Genomic DNA, 25301 nt, shown 5'->3' on the forward strand with positions numbered 1-25301 from the left:
GAAGGTATTGGAGAGATGTGGATCTCTGCTGTACTGCACTAAGGACAATATTGCAGACCACTGGTACAAGACAGCTCAGCTCCAGGGGCTGGAGACATCCCCTTTTCACCAAGAGGCTGCTGTGGTCTGACAGCAGGCAAGAGCACCACTCCCTCCTGACCAGCTTCAGCATCCCCCTCTGGCTGCTCAAGAGCCAGGGACAAAGGACTGTGGCCAGCACCTCCCATCTAACCTCATGTCAGAGGTGAGCTCACTATTCCAAAAGATTTATTATTAGTGCCTTACTAATCCTTCACTTGTCCTGTTAATTGCAAAGCCCCTGGGAAAGGACTGGCAGCTGTATCAGCACACACTGCGGGTGCTGCTGAGGTGTCAGGGCCCTGTCCCTCAGCTGTGGCCAGCACACAGCAGCAGCAGCAGCCCCGTTTGCCCAGCAGATCTTTGTTCCAGGAGTGCTGCAGTGTGCTGCAGTGCAGTCCACACCGCTGTCTCCTCCCTCCCCATTGCCAGGCAGAGCACGTCCACTGCAGAGACTGGCACAGACCTGGCCCTGCTGAGCTCCCCTCCCTGAGAAACACAGCCCAGGCACCTGCAAAAGTGGCCACACCTGCCCTGCAGGGAACAGGGCTCCACACAGGTAATACCACTCTCCCTAGCTGGCTACCAGCACCTGCATTATTAGAGCTGAGCAGCAAACCACACTGGGTATCACATCTGAGCCCTCAGAACCTGCATTTATTAGAGCTGAGAGCACCAAGCCACACTGGGGATCATACCTGAACCCCCAGCACCTACATTTATTAGAGCATCAAGCCACACTGGGTATCATATCTGAGCCCTCAGAACCTGTATTTATTAGAGCTGAGAGCACCAAGCCACACTGGGTATCACATCTGAGCTCTCAGCCTCGTACAGGCACAAGCAGCATCTTTTTAAAAGAAGAAATTTGGCTCTAACTGGAGTAATAAACCAAAAAGCTCAGGGTTGCAAGATTCTGGGATTTGCTCCTACTCATTTAGGAGTCCACAGAGAATAACTCTGTACACCTGGACACACAGTGAAACACAGAAGTACAGATTACTATTTTCTCCCCATTTTTTTTTCAATCTAGAGCAGAAATGGATGGCCCTATGTTTGTGGCTCTTCTCTCTGGGCTTTATGATCTGTAATGAGTGAAACCTCCATCTTTCCTGATCCCCAAGACACTGAGAACTTCCTGTCAGTTTTTGTCAGAAGACTGAAGCTACCAAAGGTAACCTGTCACCCACCAATGTCCCCAGACACCAAACAAAACACTACACCAAAGAAATGAAAGCAGGGAATTTTTCTCAGGAAACAGAATCCAAAACATCTGGTGCTCCCAGGTATTCCTATTCAGACACCTGCCAGTGCTCCTGGAAATAATAAGGGCAGGACTAACTGGTTCTGACCAGATCAGGCATTTTAGAAATGTGTTGCTATTGGTAAAATGGGAAGTAGAAACAAACATTCTGGAGCACCAGCACAGCATGGCCAGAGCCAGAGCCCTCCCTGTGTCCAGAAGAGACCACCAGAATTCACCCAGATCAGGGTGTGCCCCAAATGAGAAAGCTCCAGGCAGCAAATGAGCCAAGTGGGGCAGCAGAGCAGGGAAGGTGCCCCCATGCATTTCCCAGGTGACCAAAATCACTGCCTAAGCATGCCACAGCTGATGACAATTCCAAAATTATTTCTGTATAGTGTTTTCATCATTCTGTAGCGTCAATTACACCAAGATGTCCCTTTCAAAAGGAACCCTGCTCATTTGAAGTGCATGCACTGCACTAGTCTACAAAAAAGAACCCACAAGAAACTAACAACAACAACCCTACAACAACAAAAACACAAACATTAAAAACCCAAACAAACAAAAAACCAAACCAAAACACAAGAAAGAAAAAAATGGGGGAAGGCAGGGAGGGAACGGGAGAGTGAACACCTTCCCCCAAGGTTTCTCCAGAACTCAGCAATGAGGCAAATGCTCCTTTCCCACCCCAGCCCTGAACACACACCAGATTAGCAGAATTTTGGACCATGTCCAGCTGTTTCACACACTGCTGATGAGGCAACTGATGCACCTTGCAATGCCTGAGAGAAAGGAGAAAGGCTACAACAACCACAGGGCTGAACATTACAACTCTGAGAAGTTCAAGACCTTTCCTCCTTTGTTATTTCTCATTTTTTTTCTTCCTCACTTCAGGGGGTCTCTGCAGGGCCACCTACTTAACAGGCACTCATGTTACAGGAACAGTTTCCACATTTTTGTCTTTTACAGGCAGCAGAAGATCTCATGACATGTAAGTCTCTTGCAGGGCACTAAAGATGAGAGCTCAAGAGCATAAAAATCACTGTCCAAATGAGCTTTTCTCCTGCTACATTGCACAGGAAATTTAAACAGCCTGAGCCCAAAGAAATGTCTTGCACTGGAAGCACCCTCACTCTGCCAAAGGCCACAAAGATCCACATGGATACAAACATATTCACATATTTAAGGTTTTGCCCAAAAATTCTGGTTTTGATGATAGAATTTAAAATCTTTTAGTGAGCTAAAAAGTTAGACATGCAAATTTGTGCTTTTATTGGGTTTTCCCACTACATATCAATCTCAGAAATGTTTTAATGTTCTTTAGGAAACTACAGAGAGTGCTTCTCAAGGTTCTTCAAAGCTTCCTCCACTAAAGGTGATGAAAATAACCACATTTCTGTATCTCCAGGAGACAGAATAATTTCACAGAAAATATTCTGAACCTTGTATCTTTTGTGGAAATTGTTCTTCTTAAAATTCAACAATATCAATATAAGACCAAAATTACTTCTCACTATCTTTCCCCTAGCATAACAAGGAGAGGTGGTGGCAACCAGGGGCGAGCTGAACTGTCCCAGCAGGGAGGGACAGGGAGGAGCTGCCTGGTCAGATTTTGACCAGTACTAAGCAATTGGTTTGAGTTTCATAAGCATCTCCCTAAAACACAACCCATCTTTCAAAAGCAGAACTAGCTTCATTTCCATCTGCATTGTGAGAGAGCCTACTACTGATCACAGTAATGACAGCAGGTTATGCACTGGATCCATCTGAAATGCAGAACAATTCTGCTCCAAATCCTCTAAGGATACATGGTTGTTTATATCAGCCAGCATCTTACAGAGTTACAGCCTGTATTAGTTATATATAACATAATGTACAGTTATATATAACATAACTGTACAGTTACACACAGACAACCTGGATATTGTGTAATATTACCTTTTCTTTTTTTTTTTTTTTTTCAGGGTTGGTTTAATCCAGTGGTGTTTTCTTAACCCAGAACCCTCCACAATGAATTTAAAGCACACCTGCACCAACAGCTCAATAAGCCACCACAGCAGGCACAGAGAGTGGAAAACGCAGGGAGCAGAGGAGTTAGTTTAATCTCCAGGATTCTGGAAGCCACACCTCCATTTTCTCCCTCAGTGCTCTCCAATGAACACCGAATTTCCTCAGTAAGGCTCTGAACAGATGCCAGCCATTTACGTGCCCAAGTTTTCACTGGAGGCTGCAGGAGCACGTGCCTTGTGCAGCCTGGTAACAGCTCCTGGTGCACAGAGCCTGCTCTGACGGGGGGATCAAACACAGCACCTGCAAACACCTCCCCTACAGCCTCTGCACAGCCCTGCCCACTGCCTAACCCAAAAACTCTTCCAACAGCAGGATTTCTGGTTTGGAGCTGTCCCCCATGGGCAGGCACAGCTCAGAGCACAGCCTCTGCCCACACTTTATTACAACAGGTAGTAAAGGCACACCTCCATCAAACATCAGCTCTGCACTTCCTTTGTGTGGTACCCAATGCCCAGGACACAAAGCTAAGAGAATAGCAAGGCACAGCAGTAAGGGACAAGCCCACCTCTGCCTAACAGGCCAATTTTAAGAAAAGAGCACAGAGAGCTGCTTTTCTAATCTCTGCACACTGCTGTACCAGACAAGAACATATCCCAAAAGATCTTCAGTCCTTTTACCAAGCAAGCTTTAAACAGCAAGAAACTGTCTGTGCCACACACGACTTGGCAGTGCAGCCTGAATTATTACAGGGAAATACTGCTGAAAATACAGATGAAAAATTAATGGGCAGTTCTCAGTGGCAAACAGTGTTAACAACACTTGCTCTTTTTTCACACTCTTCCCTGGACATCTGGATGTTTTTAACATGCTGCCCAATCAAACTGACAGACAGTAACTGGTTAAAAGAATTAAAGGATGAGGGTCCATGACCTCCTGCACATCCCACTGGGGCTGCATCTGCCCAGCATGGAATTATTGCCCCACAGAATTCTGAACACTGAGCTAACAGGGGTGTGCAGGACCTGCCTGTTCCCAAGCACTGTGCTCAGATACCCTGGTGTGGAGGAGCCACTCTGAGGGCTTTGGCTCTCCTGTGCTGTTCCTTTACCAGCAGTTTCTGTGTTAAATCATCCCCTGCATGAGCACACACAGACTGAACTGAACAAGTGTGACAGCTGAGCAATGTAAAAAAAGCCATGCAGCATGAAGACATTTTTCTGTTTTGCAGAGCAAGCCAGAATTCTCTCACCATATTCTCTCATACAGCACAAGCTGTGGGTGGGGATGGAAGCAGTCTAAGGCCACGTCACTCACACTGCCACTGCTCTGTTTCTATTTTGCAAATCATATGTCACTGGTCTACAAAATCATGCTCAATTCTTCTGTACAGCACAAATCCTGAACATCTTTCATGCTGCAGTAACAATTTGATCATTTAATGCTGATTTCTGAGGTGGCATTGATGCAGGAGCACCTATTTCTGAAATAAAACTGCAGTTACATCTTCAACACCCCTTATGAGAACCTCTCTTTAGCAGTAAGTTGTTACAGGTCATGGTCTCTACCAGCAAATGAAAGCATTTAATATTCTAGGATGCATGCATATCTATATTAATGAAGCAGGTCACTTCCAGGGCTTTTGATCAGTGAGAAATGCCACAATACTGAGGTATGACATGAGAAAAACACAGTATTGTACACTCTCAGCCTGAGCAGCAGCTGAAGAAAGTCCATGAAATGAACACTACAGGACATGGGCGGGAATGATGAAGTCATCCAGACTTGCACACACAGGTACTGTCAGTGATTTTAAGCCATTAATTCACCTGCCCAGGCATGATTTCTTACTGTCAACACTTGCCCCATAGTCCTTCCTGTGCTGTAGGACTCTAGCTATTACTCCCATGCCATCTGGGATTACTCTCTGTAACCCTCAGAAGCCAGTGCCCCCTCAAAACTGGGTACTTCTCTACTTTATCATGCCATTACTAGAAAAGAGAAGCAAGAGGGCTGCTCAGGCTGACTTCTTCCCCAAGTGGCAGTCTCTATACCAACAGCAATAAAGCACTTGCTGCCCTATTTTTCAGGCTTCTCTTCCCCAGGGCTTAGGGAGGGCAAGATCTTTATGCTGTCCAGGAACAGCTGCTTCAGGAAACAAAGGAAACTTTTAAACATGCCACGTGTACTTTATATATTTTAGAGTAGGGCACACTGCTAAAGACATCGCTTCTTGTGCTGTTTTGTAATTTGTATAAAAATTTGGCTGCCTAAGGTCAGTCTCTGAATCTCAGGTCAGAAACCAGCCTGACAGGTGTCAATACTATGAAAAATGTACAGGGGAAATGCTCTTGGATGTATGCAAGAGCAACAGCCTGGGAGAACGTGCTGTGCTGCTGCTCACCTGCCCAGGGCTACTACCCAGGGCTCCTGGAGATCTCCTCCTCCTAGGGCTACATGCTAAAGGAATACAGACAGGAAAAAAGAATCTCATGCCACACATGCAGTATCTGTGCTTACAGTGCTGTGTATGATATTTATGTATGCATACGGTAACAATTCTGACCCAAGTTTTCCCTCCTTAAATCTGCAACCTCAAGAGTCAAAATACTCACTCTGAAATCACCAGACTGAAGAGGAGCATGCTATAAAATGGCCTCTACTTGCTGCAAAGTTAGATAAATAGGAAAACTGAAAGCACTGGAACAGGTCAGCGTTGCTGGAAGCTTTCACCAAGTCTGACGTCAGTCATGTTTACCCCACCTAAACTGCGAGCAGTCCACACAGCCTCCCAAAGTCCTCTTCCCAATCCTGCTCTTTCTGCCAAAGCACGCTGCAAAACAAGTTTTCCAATACCGTGGTGCGGAGCAGGTGTGTGTTTTCAGCATCCCTAAGATCCCCAGGAAGCTCTGGGCTACCGACCTCCTTCTATGCCTTCAGCTCAGCACACGAGGCTGCAAGCTGCTCCGATGTAATGTGTCCTGCCGCACACGTGATGCTACAATTAAAGTGCTGTCACAACTCCGAGCCTGCATCGCAGCATCACCCGGGAGGGGCTGAGGACCAGCAGGGCAGGGCGAGCACATGAAAACAGCACCGCGTCCCACGGCTGGGGGCACAGCGAGCAGCAAGGCGTGCAATCATCGTGGAAGTGCAGCACAACACAGAAGCATGCAGATTTAAACCCAAACAAGCACTGCGCAACACTTCATCCTGCAATACTTACTGAAAGCAGTACTTTGTCACACGTGCGCATCCAGCGGACCCCTCCGCAGTCCCTCTACCTGCTTCCAGGTAAATAATGTGACAACACCTGGCACCAGAGGACTGACCTGGGAGTCTACAAGGCATCGGCGGAGGCTCCAGCCAGCATCTGGCGCACACCCCGCAGCAGGGGCGGGCAGAGCAGGCTCCCCCCAGACCTGCTTGTCGTCTCTCGCATCCTCGCAGCCAACTGGAGCCCCGGGGTCCTGTCGCAGCGCCGGCGGCTCTCAGCGGTGCCACCCCCGCGCCCCGGCGGCCGCAGCGGACGGGCTAAGGCTGGCCGGGCTAAGGCTGGCCGGCATAGCCGGGGCTCGGGGCGGCCCGGCCGGCCGCGGCGGAGAACGAGCCCGGGCGCCGTTCAGCGGCCGCGAGCATGGCAGCCCGAGCGCTGGGGCCGCGGTGGGCAGCGGGCTGCGGGGGGCAGGGGCCGGCATGCGGGGACGGGCGGGCCGCTCCTCGCCGCGGGACCGGCGCCGCCTCAGAGCCCGCGGCGGATCGCGGCCGGTCCGCGGCTGCCGCCCGCCCCCCGGCTCGCCCTGCGCCGTGACAGACACCCCGGAGCGGCGTCCCGGGCGGAAGCTCAGGCAGCGGCTGGGAACCAGCGGCCGTCCCGGTCACCCCGGGCGCACCCACGGAGCCATCGCCGCGCCCGATACCCTGTCACACCTCCAATCCCGGGCGACCGGCACCTGCCCCGGGCACTCCGCAGGGGGAGAGCGCCCAGACCGCGCCGCAGGGCAGAGAGCAGAGGGGCCGGTCCCGCCGCCGCCGCCCTCAGCCCACGCCGGGGCCCCGCGCCGCCCTCATGGCGGGAGGCCGGCCCGTCCCACGGGCTCCCCGCCCCACGCTCAGCGATCAGCGCCGGCCCGGTGCGGCTGCGGGCGGGCGGAGGCTGCGGCCGCCTCCCATTGTCTGCGCGGGGCGGCGCGGCCGGGCGGGCCCTGCCCCGCTCCCGCTCCGCTCCGGCACCGGGCCCGCCCCGGCCTGACGTCACCCGGCCCCATTGGCGGCCCCGCCGTGTTTACAGCGGCCCCGCACCGGGCACCGAGCGCCCGCCGCCCCCGGAACGTGCGGCACACCAGAGTCAGCCCCGGGACGCGCCATCCCTGGGTCACCTTCCCGCTCACACCACAGCTCTCCTCATTTCGCTACACACACAGTATTTGTATTTGTACTTATTGCTCTAATAAGGTAAATCTCCGGAGCGGTAAAACCTGACAATTTCGGAGACTGTGCGGTCCCACCACCCACAGGAATCACAGGGCACCGGGCAGACTCTCCGGGCAGCAGGGCACGTTCAATCATGGGCCTGAGAACAGACACGGCTTCCCAGGGGAATCCGATGTCTGCCCGTGAAGTCAGGCTGGCTCAGAAGACAACACTCAGTATAAGAAATGAAATATTCCTTGCCTCAATTCAATCCCATTATGATCAAAATGGAAAAGGACAGTTTGGGAAATGCAGTCAGAGCAGTAGGAGATTGGCTTCCTGAAACAGTGTCCTTAATAATAGTGTGGGAAAGGAAAAAAACACCAAACACATCTCAGCAGGAATATAAACAGAACTGACAAAGGCTCCACACTACACAGGAGTCAGTGTAGGGGAGGATGAATAGAAACTTAAGGAGTTTACTGGATAGATCTTATCAAGGGACAAGGTATCTGTGTCCTCTACCAATGCTCACACATCCCTGCAAGCTGCACCACAGCCATCCCTCTTCCCACAGAGAACCCAAACAGATACTCTTTTATGGCAACATCCAAGATGTAAACACCATTCACCTTTACCCAGCTGGAAAGAGGAGTGAAAAACTGTGAATACTGTTTATAACACAGACTTTTTTCCTATGGAAAGTCTTTTAATGCTGCAAAACATTCACTGATACTGAACACATCTCTCCTACCTTGACTCTGGTGTCCTGTATCTCATAACAGGCTAAGAAGGGCATCTGGTCCCACTAAACAGACACATGCCAGGGGTTTGGTGATAACATTGCCACTGTACAGGAATCATGTACCTGTGGAATGCCACAGGTAGCATACACACACACACACACACACACAGTTTGCTCACAGATGATTGCAGGCTGAAGTGAGAGTTTGGATACCACTGGTGTGGCCTTATCACGCTAACACAAATAAGCCACCAAGCTCCACCTCCCCGAGTCTTTTTCTGTTTTCCAGCTGGGAAAGACAGCCAGACCATGCACTGAGAGCCAGCAGGAGCTGACGGGCTGCCTGTCAGGTGCTCCTGCGTCAGTGCCATTTACATCAAGTGCCAGTCACACCCTTGTCCAACCCGTACACACTTGACTCATCCGTACACACATGGCCTGACCCTATTTTTAGGTTCTGTCCTCTTTCCTGCAGATGCATGAGTGTAATGCCAGCAGCACTCAGAGCCATTTCCCCAGAATTTCTGATCACATTCCATGCCAAGGAAATGTCATCTCTACAGACATTTTATGGAAGCAGCAAAGGCTTCTGCAGAGGGCAAACACAACATGCTTTCCATTGGGAATCTGTATTGAAATGCCTTTATAATTCCTTATGCATCTGCCATGAGATCATCTCTGCCCTTCAGTTCAGCCTTCAGTTCTTCAAGCCTCATTTGCTTTTTGTTTTTTTTCTTAAAAGAACCTCTTTACAGACAGTGAATGGGAAGTGAGATCAAATGGCTATAAAAGCACGCAATGGCTTCTGAGAACTGAGTTTTACATGGAAAACAGAAAAGGCTGCCAAGTTTATCAGCAGAGATGAGGATCACATGAGAGTTCTTCCTTTATGAGAAAAAGGTTTGCTTTGAAAAGAAAGAATATCACTATTCAAATTAACTAGAAAAAAAGGCAAGAACAGCAGCAGCTGGTGTCAAGTGTCCATTTGTAAAAGACCTAGCTCACCCATGGTGTGAAATAAGGAAAACTCAGAATAAAACAAGTATCTCTGTATAGTTCAGAAGAGGGTGCACAATCCTTCATGGCAGAGCAGACACTGATGAAGGAAGGAGCCCTCAAACGCTCCCTTCAGACTCCTTCTCTGCCCTTTCCTACGCTTGGCTCAGTTCCTAGAAGCAGAAGTGTGGTGGGAGATGGTCTCACAACCCTTCCCAGTCATTTAGCAGGACTGCTCCCTGATCTTAAAGGCCAGTACTTCTTCTGTGCTCAAAAAAAAAATAGTGATTTTTGTCTTAATGTAACTAAAAACATAGAGTTCACATATAGAGCGATTTTGACTTTATTTTAAAGACATTTGTGGAAGAGAATTGTTTATCTAAACTTAGATGAGATGGAAATGGCTTGTTCTTTTCCTAGGGTATGGCTGTTAGCTCTGTTCTCTGTGGCAGTGCTCATTCCAGCTGGAATCATGAACTGTGTTTTAACAATGCAAAGGAACTCAGAGTGTCCCACTGAGTTAATTAAAAAGAATTTTAAAATTCTTGTCAATATTTTGTGACTACAAATATTCCTCGAAAATCTTCCCTCAAGACCACGTAAGAGTCAGTAGGGCAAGGATTTTAAGCAGGGAAATTAAAGCAAACAGAGAAGTCAGGGATTTGTGTATTTATTCAATTGATAGAATCAACTCACATTAGTTTTCACCTTGGCTAGCTAAGCTAACATTTGCTCTCTAGCAGTAAATGAGAAGATGTAGCTGGTCCTTTAAATACCAGTGTAATCTGCTCCCTTTGGAGCACTGTGCATCAAGGCAGAGGCTTCTGATAAATCATGGTTGGTATAATTATTCAGTCTTTTTCCCTGAAGGGCCTCTGCAATGCAGCGGTCCTCTTACTTTTTTTTTTCCCCTCCCTGTTAGCAATGCCCTAGTTTGTTCACTGCTGCAGTCCCCCTCCCTTCCACATCACCACAGCACAACAACCTCTAATTGAGAGCTGGGCTGCTCACCAAGAGCACCCAGAGGAGCTGCAGGGACACCAGAGACAGTACTCACAGCCACCTCCTCAGCTCCTGCCAGTTCAGCAGCGCTGGGGAACTGTCAAACAAGGCATTCAAAACCTGCCCACCTGGCATGCCAACCCTGGATCGCTGACAGCCGAGCATCAATCACCATCACACGCTGTCAGCTGCACTCCACAGGCAGCAGGAGGCCTTGCAGCAGATGAAAAGCACCTACAGACTCTTACAATCCTCTCCAGTCAAGCAAATTCGATTTTGATGCTGAACATAAGACTTAGTGCACCTCCTTGTTAAGAGCCAGTTCTGTTTCTGTTTGCAACCATGCTTCTGCAGCCACATCACAAACCCCTCTTCACTCTGCAATACCCACACACAGTGTTCTGTCTCCACGCTGCTCTTTAGAAGTGCTACCATCCCAACCTCTTTAGTATATCCCTCTTGTACCTTACTATCTCTCCATTTTCTGCTTAAATAAGCACACTTTTTCCCTAGACAAGCTCAAGTTTCAGAGTTCTCAGGAAAGACAATTCCAGGGTAAATGCTTCTCTCCTAGAAACTGGGGAGTATGATCAGTTTTCTATTTAGAAAAATAAACCGACCCCTTTGTCACCCTGTATAAAAGACGGCAACATTTTGTTCACACCAACAGAGCTAATAAGACTTTTCAATGAGAGGACTTTGATTAACATTGCCACAGCCCTTCCTGTCAGGACAAACCTGCCCCTCTACATCCCTCCCCACCAGGAGCTGCTCTGTCATTCACAGTTCTGCATTTGTTCTGCTTTCTTAAGGAATATCCCACTTTTCTTACCATCCAAGGACAGCCAGTCATGCTGGGAGGAAGGCAGGGTTGGCAGAGCTCTGGCTTTATATTCAAATACCACAGAATTGGAGATGATCTGATTGTTGAAGGCAACTTGCAAAGTCACAAGCCCAGTGTCATGAGCTAAAAGGAAAGTACATGTTGTAAGACAGAGAACTCCCTGAAGAAATCCCCAGCTAGGAACTACCCCATATGCTAAATATTGGGCTGAGATCAGGTGTAGAGACAGGGTGCTGAACAGTATTTTTGTGACTAGACAATTCAACAGTCCAAGATACCAGTTGGTATATTCAAAAATGGAGATTTTAAGCTTAAGAGTAATCTAATGGGTTATTCTGGCAAAAGGCAGAATCAGGTGTCTCTAAAGTCTGAGCAGCCTCACTGCATTTCCAGTGAAAAGCTGGGGCCTAGCAATGAAACCAAGTTATTCTACATCCATTTGAAGTCATATACTGAGGGCCATAACTACTGAAAATCTCTTTGGGGAGGTTAAAGGTGTTCTCATGTAAGTAGCAAAGGGAAAAACAGGCAAATCCAGCCAGTAGAGCAGTGAGTAACAGCTACTCTTTAATCTGCTCTTTCAAAACAAAAGGAATGCTTAGAATTATTTAAAATTACTTCCAATAACTATTTTAAAGTTAATTCAGAGATTCTAAATAGCATTTGTTGTGATCTGTTGTGATGTATCAAAATGCCAAATTGCTGTTCTCACACTAAACTGGTCAAAAAAAGAGGAAAATCTTCTGGATGCCAGTGCACTTTTGTACATGTATGTGACATGATGATGCTCAGAAATCCCCAGATGTAGGAGAGCCGTGCTCCTTACCTGGGCAGTAGCAGCGCAGTACCCCTGGCTGAATTAAAGATGCAGGCACTGAGATCTGATCAAACAGACAGCTGTAATTATTGCTGGCTTCCTGCCACGGGCCGGTAATCAGGACTTTCACTCCTCCCTGCGAGGAAAAAAGGGAGAGACCCGAGCGTGACAGGAGAGGCCGAGGCGGGAGGAGCGCGGCCGGACGCGCCCGCCGCCCTTGCCGGGGCCGTGCTGCCCTCGGGCGGCCGCCGGCGGCAGCGACACGGCCGGGAACGGGAGCGACGGCCCGGGGGCACGGCAGAGACAGCCCGGGGACACGCGAGGGACAGCCCGGGGGAACGGGAGCGACGGCCCGGGGGCACGGCAGAGACAGCCCGGGGACACGCGAGGGACAGCCCGGGGGAACGGGAGCGACGGCCCGGGGGCACGGCAGAGACAGCCCGAGGGAACGGGAGAGCCAGCCCGGGGGCACCGGACCGCCCGGTGCCGCTCCAGCCGGTGCCGCTCCCAGCCAGGAACCACTCCCAGCCCCGGCGCCGCCCCAGCCCGAGGGCACGGGGCCGCCCGGTGTCGCTCCCCGCCCGGTTCTGCTCCCCGCCCGGTGCCGCTCTCAGCCCCGGTTCTGCTGTCAACCCGGTGCCGCTCCCCGCCCGGTGCCACTCTCAGCCCGGTGCCGCTCTAGGCCCCGCGCTGCTCCTTGCCCCGCTCCTCGCCCGGTACTGCCCTAACCCGGTGCCGCTCTCAGCCCGGGGGCACGGGGCCGCCCGGTGCCGCCTCAGCCGGTGCCGCTCCCCGCTCGGTGACGCTCTCAGGCCGGTTCCGCTCTCAGCCCGGTGCCGCTCCAGCCCCGTGCCGCTCCCTGCTCCGCTCTCAGCCCGGTGCCGCTCTCAGCTCGGCGCCGCTCCAGCCCGGTGCGGCCTCCTGCTACCGGCCCGGGCCTGCCGAGCTCGCCCCGCCGGCAGCCGCTCGGTGAAGGCCGGGAATGTCCGGGCCGCATCCCCCCGGCACCGGCCAGTGCAGCGGGACCGGGAGCCCGGCCCGGAGCAGTTACTGCACACCCCGGTACAGACACAACAGTGGTCCAAGGCCGGGCCTAGGAAAACAACGCCCCCCCACCACCTCATTTTTTTTTTTTAATTACAAAATAACTTTCTCTTCCCATTAGTGGCTCAAACAGTCTCTTTCCTCACACATTTCTTCACAGCAGCAAGGCCTGTGCTCCTGCCGTTTTCAGCTTATGGGGCATGTGACTGATTTTGGAAGTCATGAGGTGGAGGGAAATGCTGAACTCATTAAGGCTGTGCAGGCCTTGAATTATTCACCTGGGAACATCAGTGACAAATGTAAAAAAAGCTCCAGTTTGCAAATACTACTGCTCTACTGGGCCTAGGTAGCATGAAGCCATCATGTGGGGAAGACTTGGCTTTCAATGAAACAATACCTTTCTGTTCAGACGCTTCCTAAGTGAAAGGGCCCTGTCAGGATAATGAAGTGCTTAATTAAAACACACAAGCGGCCTTGAATGCTCTGACTTGGGAGAGAAATATTTTAAAAACCTTTTCAAAGCTTTAACAAATCACTTCCCGTATTACCAAAGCAAAGATAAAGCAGTAAACACGAGTGAGTAAAATCCCTGGACTTACCTCAGGGTAAGACCACTCTGGTGAATAATCTGTCACCATGAACAAGCGGCCGCTCTGCTGCAGCAGCCCCAAAGTGCCTTGTGCTGCAGCTGCCGAGACCACCTCAGCCACGTGCATGTATGCCATGGTGCTGGCTCCGTTCTCCGAGCTGCTCAGCTGCATGTTGGCTTGCTGGGGGCTGCAGCAGGGAATGCACATCTCGGCCTGGTTGTACGTGGCTCTGTTGCTGTCCTCAGGCTGAGACAGTCCAGCACTGTCGCCTGACACCAGCTGGTGTCCGTACAGAGTGTTGCTCCCACCTTCTACCGATATGAAATCGTTAATTAGATCAGAAAACTGGTTGCTGAAGGAGATGTCAAAGTGGTCTAAGTTAAGCTCCATGTTGGAGGAGTTATTTAAGCTAGGATGGGCCACGGGATAGAGTCCTTGTACCATGTTTCCTTGGAGAATAGGGAGGTTGTTTCCATTCCTGATACCCCCGTTGGCCTCAGGCTGCAAGTAGTGTTCCGTGTTGCAGGCTTGAAGATCCCCTGATTTAAGTAGATTTTCATTTCCTTCTGCCTGCTGGGAGGTCTCCATGGGAACTTCAGCTTCTGCAGTCATAGCCTGGAAGTTTGCTTGGAACTGCATGAGCTGGAGAGAAGAGGTGGACTCTATTCTGGTTTCCACTGTGCCATTACAGTTGGATGTTGTTTGGGACGAGGACTCTGTTTTCACATTGGAGATTCCTAACGTGTTCACAAATGAGCTACCTGTGTCATTCAAATTGTTGTGAGTGCTTTGTTCGAGGGGAAGAGGTTTGCTGGCATCCTGCAGAAAGAAGCTGGGGGAAGGGGTCTGATGGACGTGAGGGCTCTGGACGGTCTGATTGAAGCTGGAAGAATAGTCCTTGTTGGAGTCAATGGCACTGAAGTCCATCTGCTCCAGGGTGGTACTTGGGCTCAGACCTCCTCCAGATGGAAGTAAACCTGAACCAGTACTGAGTGTGAGAGTGTTAGATGCAGAAGTGGAGGAAAATGCTTCTTTGGACATCTGTTGTTCGAAAGATGTGTCCTCAGTTTTAATTTCTTTCGTGAGGGTTGTATTGAAGTTGAAGCTACGTTCTGTTGTGGGTGACTGCCTTATGTTGGTATTGATGCTGTCACTTTTCATACCTCCTCCACCATAAGTCTGCCCTTGCTTGGGATTGTTAAGAAAACAGTCTGGGTCAAAATTCATGGTGGTTTCTGGAATTTTCCTATTTCCTTCTAAAGTTGTGGAGAGCACAAGTTCCTCAGAGACAGTGCTGGGTAGCATCGACAAGCTCTCTGAACTGCCAGTTGTTGGAAAAGCAAACTTGTGTCCATCCGAACTCACAGCAAGTACCAGTCCTTGTGCAGCTGCATCTGAGGACAGAAGGTGCTGATTTGGGCCAGATGTGGGTGACATTGTGTACACAGCTTCACTGGTGACTTCTGACATAAATACGGTGGCACTTTGTGACAAACTTCCCATAACTGATGCTACAGCCATGCTGGACACGCCAGTGACAGCTGGGCTATCTGCCATATCTGGGTCGCTGTTTAACCCGCTGCTGATGGACACAGGAGAATTCTGGGTTGTGTCAGGGACCTCCACCTGGTTGGTGGAAGAAACCTCAGTGCTGTTTTGATGGAGCAACACTGGTTTTGCCACTTTTCCATTCCTCTTCTCTCGGCTGGAGGCCTTGCCATGGCTGTGCTCGTTCTTGCCTTCAGAGACATCGTTATTTTGTACCTCTGAATGAGTGCTGTACCCACCTGTCCTTGGTTCAACCTTTGGTGATATGATGCGGTGTTTGGCACTGTTACACTTGTGATGCACACTGCTTCCTGCCCCTGTGCCAGAAGACAACAGGATTTGCTGTTCAGTAAATACAAAATTAGCACAATGCTAATTGTGTATCTCGTGCTTGTGCATAGATGTGCACACAGAGCACACAGTCAGCACTGGAGCTGCTGAAGAATGTTCAAGCAGGGGCCACCAAAGAAAATCCTCCATGAATTAAAACAGCCAAAGAAAATCCTCCATGAATTAAACCAGCCAGCACCTTACTGGCCTGTAATGGTAACATCACCTGCATTCTTGAGAATAATGGAATCACCTTGTAATCAGGCAGGATGAAGTAAACAATTCTGTCTGCAAAGGCACCTTAGTCACAAACTCTGGTGCAGGGACTGCTTTTGCTTTTGTTTAAAAAACAGCAGCCCATGAATTTTTGATGTTTCTTTCCTTAATTGATTAATTTTCCCTAGAATGAGGTAAGAACATTAATTACAGAACTGCAGAATGACTGAAGGGGGGAAGAAGCCTCCTCACTATAGCTCATGGCTACAATTATTAATGTCATCTTCTGGGCAACATAAAACATCTTTGTAGCCACCACAATTTGCTGAATCTTTTGTTGCTTGCCCTTGAAGAGGAACATCTCTATTATGTGTTCAAGATTTGAATGAGGTCACTTAAAGTAGTTCAAGACAGTGCTTTTGAGACTAAATACAATATTAAATCTCTCTATTCTCCTAGGTATAGAAATGAACAGGAACAAGGGAAAGACTTCCATGCTGCTGTATTTGGGGATGACAGTAAGGGATTGGGAATGTGTGTGTCAATGTGCAAGCCAGTTACAAAACAAAGCAATGCTGTTGTGTTAAAAGGCACTGAGCAGACTTAGCACAAGACAAAACATCAAAGGGAAGAATAAAAGGATTCATGTTCAGATTTGCAAGCTTGGATCAAATGCTGAGCCTTAAGGGGTGAATTTTAATCCAAACTCAGGTATTCCAGAGGTCATCATTCCTATTTAAGCCTTGATTGTATAATGCAACTGCTCAAGAAAAGAAGAAAAAAATAACCCTTTGAAGCAATGACAACTTTCCTTTATAAGCTTTGCTAAAGACTAGTTAATGTGTCATACACTTTATTTGACCAAAGTGCTAGAAAGGAGCAGCTCTATAGCAGAAGAGTTGGGAAGTGAATCACTGAGCTTTCCACTGTCTGTGGGAAATGCTAACACTAAGGATGCTGCTGTAGTGTCATCCAAAACAAGGTCATCTCCTTTAACAAGAAAGAGATCTGTATTTTCATGATACCTAAATAAGAACCTGCCTTATCTCAGTGATACCTTGCAGTTATCACCTGAGCACTTCTCCAAAAAAGTGAGCTGCAGGGCAAGGAATTCAGAGGGTGAAGCTGGAGGAACATTATATTTTAAGGCTTTGGTAACAGGATTTGCACATGTGGAAGAGAATGTACCTTTTTGAGCAGCTCATGTATGGACTGCATTTATTACAAAGCACTGACATTTCCCCCAGAAGTTTCAGCTGCATCTTTTTATGCTCAGGACTTCTCCTGTCAACTCTTGAGTTCACTGTGTCCCAGTGTTTCATGAGACAGCATTTTTATCACCTCAGCACTAAGAACCTTGCTCCCAGAGTGGAAGAAGCTGAGTCCCTGAGTGCCCTCCTGAGTACTCACCCAAGGTACCAGTGCACAGACAGTTGTGTGTCCGAGGCTGGGGCTTGGTCTGGTGGCTGTCGAGGATCTGCTGCACGAGCTGCTCCACTGAGAACCCTGAACTGCTGTTGCCATTGCTGCACGTCCACTTGATGCCATGAACTGCAAAGAGAACAGTAAAATTTCCCCATCAGAAACTGCAAAATCATGCCAAAACCATCAAAAGCCGCTCCAAATTACCAGTAAAAATCCATTCCTGCTGCTTTCTGTCAGAACTGAAAGGAGACCTATAAAAACCAACAGTAATGGTTACTGGCTTACTGTTCTCTGCTCCTTGGTATCATCAGGCTTCCAAAGGCAATTCCTGAATCAGGAATACACAGAGAGAAAACTCCTCAGCAGAGTATCTGGCTCTATTTCAGTCTGCTGCTAACAGGGACTCTGCACCTGCAATGACTCTCTGTAGTGCCAGCAGCCTTCACTGAAAACCCAAAACCAACAAAGGACTTGGTTCCATTGAAGTAAAGCAGTGTAATTCCTAAGAGCTTTTTGGAATCTTTTTCTGTCTAATATGAAAACAAAATCAGCCTTATAGTAAGATCAGCAGCCAAAAATACACCCGAGTAACAGCAAAGGCAAACCTTCTGCCAGGTCTTCATTGTCAGATCCCAATGGCAGCAGTGAAGGCTGACTCATTTGTTGGGAGTGACTAACAGACACTGTGTGAGCTCCTCCTCAGACTTGGATGACCTTTTAGTAATTTGGGAGAATGGACAGGTGGGTGATCTTACAGAACAGGTTGCAAACTGAAGCTCTTTCCTTGGGAACTCTCTGGGCCTGTTAGCTGTTTAAATAAGAATGCCAGACTGCATACATGACTTGAATAAAGATTCCCTCTCAGAATATTTTAGTTGCAGAATTTCCTATAACAGTGATATTTGCAACCTGAATCACAATGGAAATGGCACTTATAAAATATTTTATCCATAATAACTGACTCAAAGCATCTTCTGTCTCTCTTAATGTCTCTCTAAGCAATTCATATGTGCATATTATTTATTTATCCTTTAAATGCACCACAGCTCATGTGCAGATTTTGGAAAGTGCTGATAAGTGACAACATAATTTCCAAGGTGTCCTCATGTCTGGCAGCTTCTTTCAGAGAGTCTTTGCCATAGTCTGTCAAGGCACATTCCTTGCATGTTGTGCTCTAAAATCCTTAAACCAGAACACACAAAATCAAAGCTGAAAGTCCCATGGACTCAGGCTTTGTAGTAAAGCCCCAGATCCCTGTGTGGTGAAGGTCCCTGGTGTGAAGGGGAAATCCTGGCAGCAGCAGCTTGGGTTGGTGCTCCTGTACAGCCACAGGCTGGGGCAAAGCCAAAAGCAGCATCGTGTAAGAGATCAGAGCAAATGAAGGGATGTTTGTGACATCCAGTGGTCACAGGGGCAGCATACCCTGTGAACAGTCTTCTGTTCTCTCTGATGCTGCTCACTGAGTGTGTCACACACAGCTGGTGGGACAGAGCTCCTGGATCTGCTCTGTGAAGCAGTTTTATTGCTTTTTTGTTACCTGTTGCTCTATTGCCTCCTCACCCACTAATGTCATTTTGCCTAACATCTTGGTCTAGTTTTACACTGCAGAATTCACATTGCTATTGGCCAGGCTGGATAACCTGCAAAAATACTGTAAATCAGGTTTACAAGTATTCTTCCCCATATCACTGTTTAAAGTGCTGCAGATAGTTTTGTAATAAGTCCCTCTATATTTGTTTGATGACCACATTTATTGTTATTATACCCAACAGATTTTGCTTCCCAGTATATTCACAGTTTTGGATTTCCTCCTAACACTCAGTCTCTGTTATGACATCTAAGTTAGACATGCTTGCCACTTCACTACCTCTGCTCACATTCATTTTATTATTTAAGATACATTGTTCTGTCACCAGTGATATTATGTCTAATAAGTGATGTTCAAATAGCAGTTTTACAAAAAATACATTGTCAGTGAGATCAGAATGCAGTCAAGTATTTTGGATGCTTTCAGCTATACAACACAAAGTTACTGAACTGCCATTATTATTGAGAAACTTTGCATTAGGTAATTTCTGGTTACTTCAGAAATGTTTTTTGCTAAAGAAGTGAGCTGGTGTCCATGTTGCTGGTTACAGAAAGTGTTTTACAGCAGGATGGCAGCACTGCTAAATCCTGGGATGAGCAGAGCATCAAGGGGGCAACTTTGGGAAGTGAATCGTGGCTCAGGGTTTGTGTATTCATGATGATGGTTCTTAAGTCTGAATCAAGCTGTGAGCGAGGAGCTAAGGCATAATGGACAGCTTTAGAGCTGGGTGATTAGAGAACCATGCCTGTTATTTTCAGGTCCTTCCAGCATAGCAAAGTCCCACTGAGGATCAATTGCTGCTGAGGAAAGGTCCTTCTCCAGCCTTGCTCCAGCTGATCCTAAAGGGCTCCAGCTTCTGTCCACGTGGTGCCACTTTTTTTTTTGGTACTTATGTTCCCCATATGCTATGAAGGTTATAAAATAAAAAGCCAGTGAAGGGTGACAGATTGCAAAAAAAGAATGTCTGGATGCTTAATGCAAATTATCCACTATCTTGGCACATCCAATATGCAGATTTTCTTCCTCCCTCTTTTAAAGAAAGACTCCTGTGCCTGGTGAATTGTTAGTACTGAATACCAAACACTATCAAGATGGCTTTTAACATGTCACGCTTGGCTTCCTGACACATAATGAATCAGCAGGAAAGGAGATTTCTATAGGGAAGAAAGTGCATTATGAAAGGAAGGCTAATAAAAAGCATACACACAGACTCTTCTTGCTTCTTAGTGGTTCAAGAAGTGAAACCACTGTAGAACTATGTTTGATTAAATATAGCCATAATATAGGAACACAAAAGAGGGGAAAAAAAAAGTCTGAAGCTTAGCAGAAATTCTGGAAAGGATTTTAATCCGGATTCCTGTTCAGACTTCTACTGCATTTATTGATAATTTAAAATGAAAGCTGTGAACTGCTTCAACACTTTCCTTTTTAGTGATAGCATGGAGGGGTCTAAAAGCTGCTGCATTACAGCAGCAACACATTCCTGCTGGCACACACGCTCTGCACAGAGCCTGCAGCACAGTGCAGCCAGGCAGAGTTACTGGTGCTGCACTGGGGGCTCAAAGGAGAGCACTGGGGCTGGGGGAACGTCCACAACTCACAGTGCTAATGCTGCTGCAACCTCTTTTTACAAACCTGGGCTCTCACCTTTCTTCTCTTTCTTCCTTTTTGAAGAACAGGCAATAAAAATGACCTTGTGATAGTGCCCAGCAGTGCCTGTTCATTAGCACTGCCAGGAGTTTGACCACCATGAGCAAAGGAATGAAAGATTATCCGAATTACCAACAAAAAGGCTGCTCAGAATCCAAGGGACACTTGCACACAGGAACATATGAGTGTCCAAGTTTCTTACACCACCTTGGCTATTTCTGCCTCCTGCTGCTGCTGCTGGTACTCAGTCCTCCACAATTTCCAGGCCTGCAGTCCTGCTGTCTTGCAGATATCTTCCTCCTCCCCCTCACCTGAACTCTACCTCACTGTCTCATCATCACTCTAAACACCATCACAGCTGTTTCCCTCTTGCCCTCCCTGTGGTTTCTCCACCCTAACCAAAAATACCCTCCCACATTTAAATCTGATAATTTCACCCTTTCTGAATGTTCTTAGACATTTCTCTTTGCCACTCCAAGCATTTTACACTTCCTGGTTTTATTCCAAAGACCTTGCTTTTCCATACCACTCCTCAGAACACAGCTTACACATACATGTACATGTACAGTACATTATGAAGCCATTCCCTATGCCCTCCATGAGGCTCCTCTGCCCCAGTTTGGTAAATCTTTAGTTGCCCGAGTAACAACAATCAGATCTCCCCCATGAAACTGATAAATTGGATAGACTGATAGAGCTGGAATATCTAGAATCATCAAGGTTAGGGTTTCTGTCTGCCTCTGCCTTAACAGCCTGCTGCAAGCCCTGCTGTCAGTCCTGCCCTCAGCCCCTCCTGACCCACACAAAGTGCTGTAAAAATCCCCAAAGTGCTGCTGGGAGCGTGAGCAGGCCCTTTGTCCAGGACCCATTCCTGCCTTGCTGCCCACATCCCGCTCCACAAGTGCTGTCCCTGAGAGGTGTTTCCATGGCAATGGTCAATTGGAAATGGCAGCCTTGTCCCTTCCATTCCCACTGCCTTCCTCTTGACAGAAGTAAAGGCCTTGCTCTGATTTCTCAGTTTGGCTGAAGGATATTTCCATTAGATTTATCCTTTCGCATTCAGACGCCCACACACAGCTTAGCTTTGATTTTCCAGCCTTCCATTTCCACTCGTTACTGGTTGTGAAGGACGGGTTTACCTGAGCCTCAGTGCTGGGGACAGCAGTGACACCCCCCGCATGCTAATGTCCTGCACGGACTCGCAGGGGCGTTTTGCTCGGAGCTGCTCTTTACAGAGATGTCTGCCTTCCAAAACAACACTTTTCCTCGGAGATTCACTCAGATGCAGCGGGATGCTCGCAGGGACTGGGCAGACGAGCTGGCCAGCATCCCTTGGACCCCTCCAGCAGGACAAAACACGGTTCTTCCAAAGGCACTCGGTGCAGCCCTCCCGCCCCGTTACAGACGCGTTAAATCCGAGGCTGCTCGCACACGGAGGAGCAGAGAGGCAGCCGCTCCTCCCGCTTGTCCTGTGTGGTGCTCGCCCTCCTCCGGCTGCGGCTCAAGGGCACCATCACCATCCTCCCCCTCCTCCTCCTCCTCCTCCTCCTCCTCCCCCTCCGGCTGCTGCTGCCAGGAGCGGCGGGAGCGGCGACCGGCGGCCGCCAGGTGGCGCCAGCGGATAAGGAACGGGACCGGGACCAGGATCAGCACAGGGACCGGGAATGGGACTGGGATCAGGGCCGGGATCAGCACCGGGATAAGGGCCGGGACCGGGATGGGGATCAGCACCAGGACCGGAATAAGGGCCGGGACCGGGAATGGGACTGGGATCAGGGCCGGGATCAGCACCGGGATAAGGGCCGGGACCGGGATGGGGATCAGCACCAGGACCGGGATAAGGGCCGGGACCGGGAATGGGACTGGGATCAGGGCCAGGATCAGCACTGGGATCAGCACCGGGACTGGGACAGATATAAGGGCCAGGATCAGCACCAGGACCGGGATAAAGGCCAGGATCAGCACTGGGACTGGGATCAGGGCCGGGATCAGCACCGGGACCGGGATAAGGGCCGGGACCGGGAATGGGACTGGGATCAGGGCCAGGATCAGCACCAGGACCGGGATAAAGGCCGGGATCAGCACTGGGACCAGCACTGGGACTGGTACCGGGATAAAGGCCGGGATCAGCACCGGGACCGGAACTGGGATCGGGACTGGGATAAGGGCAGGAATCAGCACCAGGACTGGGACCCGGACTGGGATCAGGGCTGAGATCAGTACGGGGAGAGAGATTGTGTGGCCTGGGGCCCCAGACCCACACCAAGCCTGGCAAGGCCTCCCCATTTCTCCCATTTCTCTACTGTTATTTCTTAATTTTTTTTTCCCCACTTTAGGTTTGTTTGCTTTTTTGTTTTTAGCAAAAATCTTGTTTGGGGTATTTTGGGGGAAAAAATTCCTCAAAGAGAGTTTTGATCCTTTCCTGAGGCTCCCAGCCCTTCTCCCCAGGGCTCTCCCCGGCTCTCAGCCCTCCTTCCCCAGGTCACATCTCGGGGCGCTGCCAGCAAGGTTTGGGCTGACACCTCTGCAGATGCTCCAGGATGGGCCTGCCAGTCACTGCCAGTCTGCCAAGTGTTAACAGAGGAGATAAAATACCAAGGAAGAACAGGAAACAAAGGCTGGTGTGCCTGTAGCCTCCTCAGAGGTTCAGCAATTGCTGCATCTGGTTTAACACCCAAGTTTTAGGGGTCAGGAAAGGACTTGGTTTAGGTTTCAAGTTAGTTTCCATTACTGATAATGGTGGGTTCCCACTGTACTGCTGTCAGCACTCGGTGGGATTATTTCACTTTGGTGTCTCCAAACACAGCTGAAAGGCACCAGCTGAAACACAGCTCCTCATTTTGTTCTTTTGGCCAAGTGGGACTGTCTATGGTAGGTGAAGCTCACCACAAGAGAAACTGTCTCCCCACAGAGTGGCCCATTAGGCATGGGATCAAACTTCCCCTGGGGACATAAATGCCACTCATGCAGATCTCAGAGGGAGAGGAAAAGTGCAGAGAGAAGCTGAGCAGTGGCTGATGGGCAGGAGGCTGATGCTGGCCACACACACAATGCGAGCAGGGGTGCTCAAAGTCCAGGTGGTGGGTGGATGTCAGAACCTATCCAGCACCTTCTGTCATGTTCTCTTTTTAATAAAACTCAGGCTATTGCAGTAAAACTGGATGTCAGCATTACTAAACCAAATGTTTTTTTAAAGAATCCACATTCCTTTCTATGTGGTCAGCTGAGCTAAGCTGGCAAGCTTCAGTTTCCATTGAGGGGCACTTTGGAACTCAAACAAACTCCTTGGGGAATTGTGAAATTCATCCCATGTAGCATTTTTGTACAACTGATCTTTTAAGATGAAATATAACCCCAATCCTTAAATAGAGTTACTGAAATGAAATATAAATTCAAGCCCAAGTAAAACTCCCAACAACTCACTTCTCCAAACTGCATTAATTCCAATTGCTGCTGAGTTTTGTTCTGAGCTACAGGGGTTTGGTGCCTTCTCCCGTGATGAAAACACAGGGATGAAGGCTGAGGTCACCTCCAGAAGGTTGATGGCCTCACTGACACAAAATTAAGGACTCTGGAAAAAGGCAAGAGCAGCCCATGCCCATGGGCTGATGAGCACACATGGAATTTCCAGCTGTTTGTGCAGGCAGCACAAACAGGAGCTCTCAGTTCCTCTGCAGCAGAGAAATGCAAAAAGCTTTTCCTCTGAAAGGAAGATAGCTCTTAATTATAGTGGACCTGGAACAAGGATTGCAACGTGGCACCAGCTGTGAGCTTTTAAGTCAGCTTTGCCAGCTGAAGGATGAGAGAGCCAAAAGGGGATGATTTGGAGAAACCCCCAACATGAGCTGGCCCACAATTTGCTGATCATATGGAGTTTATATACAGAATTCTGCTGTGATGGATTCTGCCACTGAATTTGCTTTTAGCACCAGATGCCTCTAAGGACATCTGCTAATCTATTCAGAGAAATCTCAAAGCAAGACTGTAATGGGGCACAAAGGGGGGAGGAAATTGAAAGTTAAGCCAAATTGAGGCTCATTCTTCACACCAGGCATCCTGAAATGACTTACAGGTGTCTCGGACCACACTCCTCCAGAATTTTCATGGATTATAGCTATTTACTTTACACTAATGTACCCAAAAGTTGCATTCATACCAAAGCAACACACACATGACAGCCCTTTTGCTTGAGACACCCAGCTGGGATGCTCCCAACAGCTGGATTATCCCAGCCCTGGCAGCAGTGGAGGCTCCCTGACCCTGGTGACACTCTGGGACAAGGAGCCTCCTCTCCAAGCCTGCAGGGAGGAAGGAATCAGCCTGTAGGTCAGGAATGTGTGTGGGGCCTTCCAGGCTCTCATGCTTCAGTCTTGAGGGCTGCCAAATGGAGGGCTGAGAAGCCAACAGTGATGGTCCAGAGAAGGCAATCAGGAGGTCATGGGCAGTGTGAGGGCAGTTAACAAACAAATTAAAACCCCAAAGCCATGAAAGCTGAAGTCAGGCTGATTAATTAATTATTTACAGTCTCAACTCAGCTGGAGGTGTTGAGAAAACCTCAAGTCCTTAGAGCACCTGCAGCATGTACCTTTCATGGATGTTCAGATGGGCTCATTTCAGTCTCTTAATTAGTTCACACACCATCTATGTTAGAACAAGTTAATGCTCTTTCTTTCCACGAGGCTCTCAGAGCTCTATGGGCACTCCAGAAAGGTGAGGTTTTTATCCATAAGCACAGTGACAGAATGAGCAAACAGCAGCCCTG

The 25301-nt window shown here is 48.7% G+C and overlaps 1 protein-coding gene across 10 annotated transcripts in view; it reads right to left on the reverse strand.

The window, feature by feature from the left end:
* Positions 1-25301, reverse strand: part of CAMTA1 (calmodulin binding transcription activator 1) — a 242505-nt gene that overhangs the window by 29453 nt on the left and 187751 nt on the right. For 7 of the 10 annotated variants that reach the window (XM_054292023.1, XM_054292022.1, XM_054292025.1 and 4 more), the window contains exons 7-10: positions 17287-17427; positions 13792-15647; positions 12158-12284; positions 11320-11454 (exon numbers count right to left, since the gene is read on the reverse strand). In XM_054292023.1, coding sequence (XP_054147998.1) covers positions 11320-11454; positions 12158-12284; positions 13792-15647; positions 17287-17427 — 2259 coding nt within the window. Of the gene's footprint in view, positions 1-5946; positions 6303-6557; positions 6900-11319; positions 11455-12157; positions 12285-13791; positions 15648-17286; positions 17428-25301 lie in introns of those variants that run through there. The other 3 variants (XM_054292026.1, XM_054292027.1, XM_054292028.1) reach the window with 3 other exon arrangements.

This window comes from Melozone crissalis, unplaced genomic scaffold, assembly GCF_028551555.1.
Source record: "Melozone crissalis strain CALT ecotype California unplaced genomic scaffold, PUWL_Pcris_2 ptg000107l_1, whole genome shotgun sequence".
In the NCBI taxonomy this organism is placed as follows: Eukaryota; Metazoa; Chordata; class Aves; order Passeriformes; family Passerellidae; genus Melozone; species Melozone crissalis.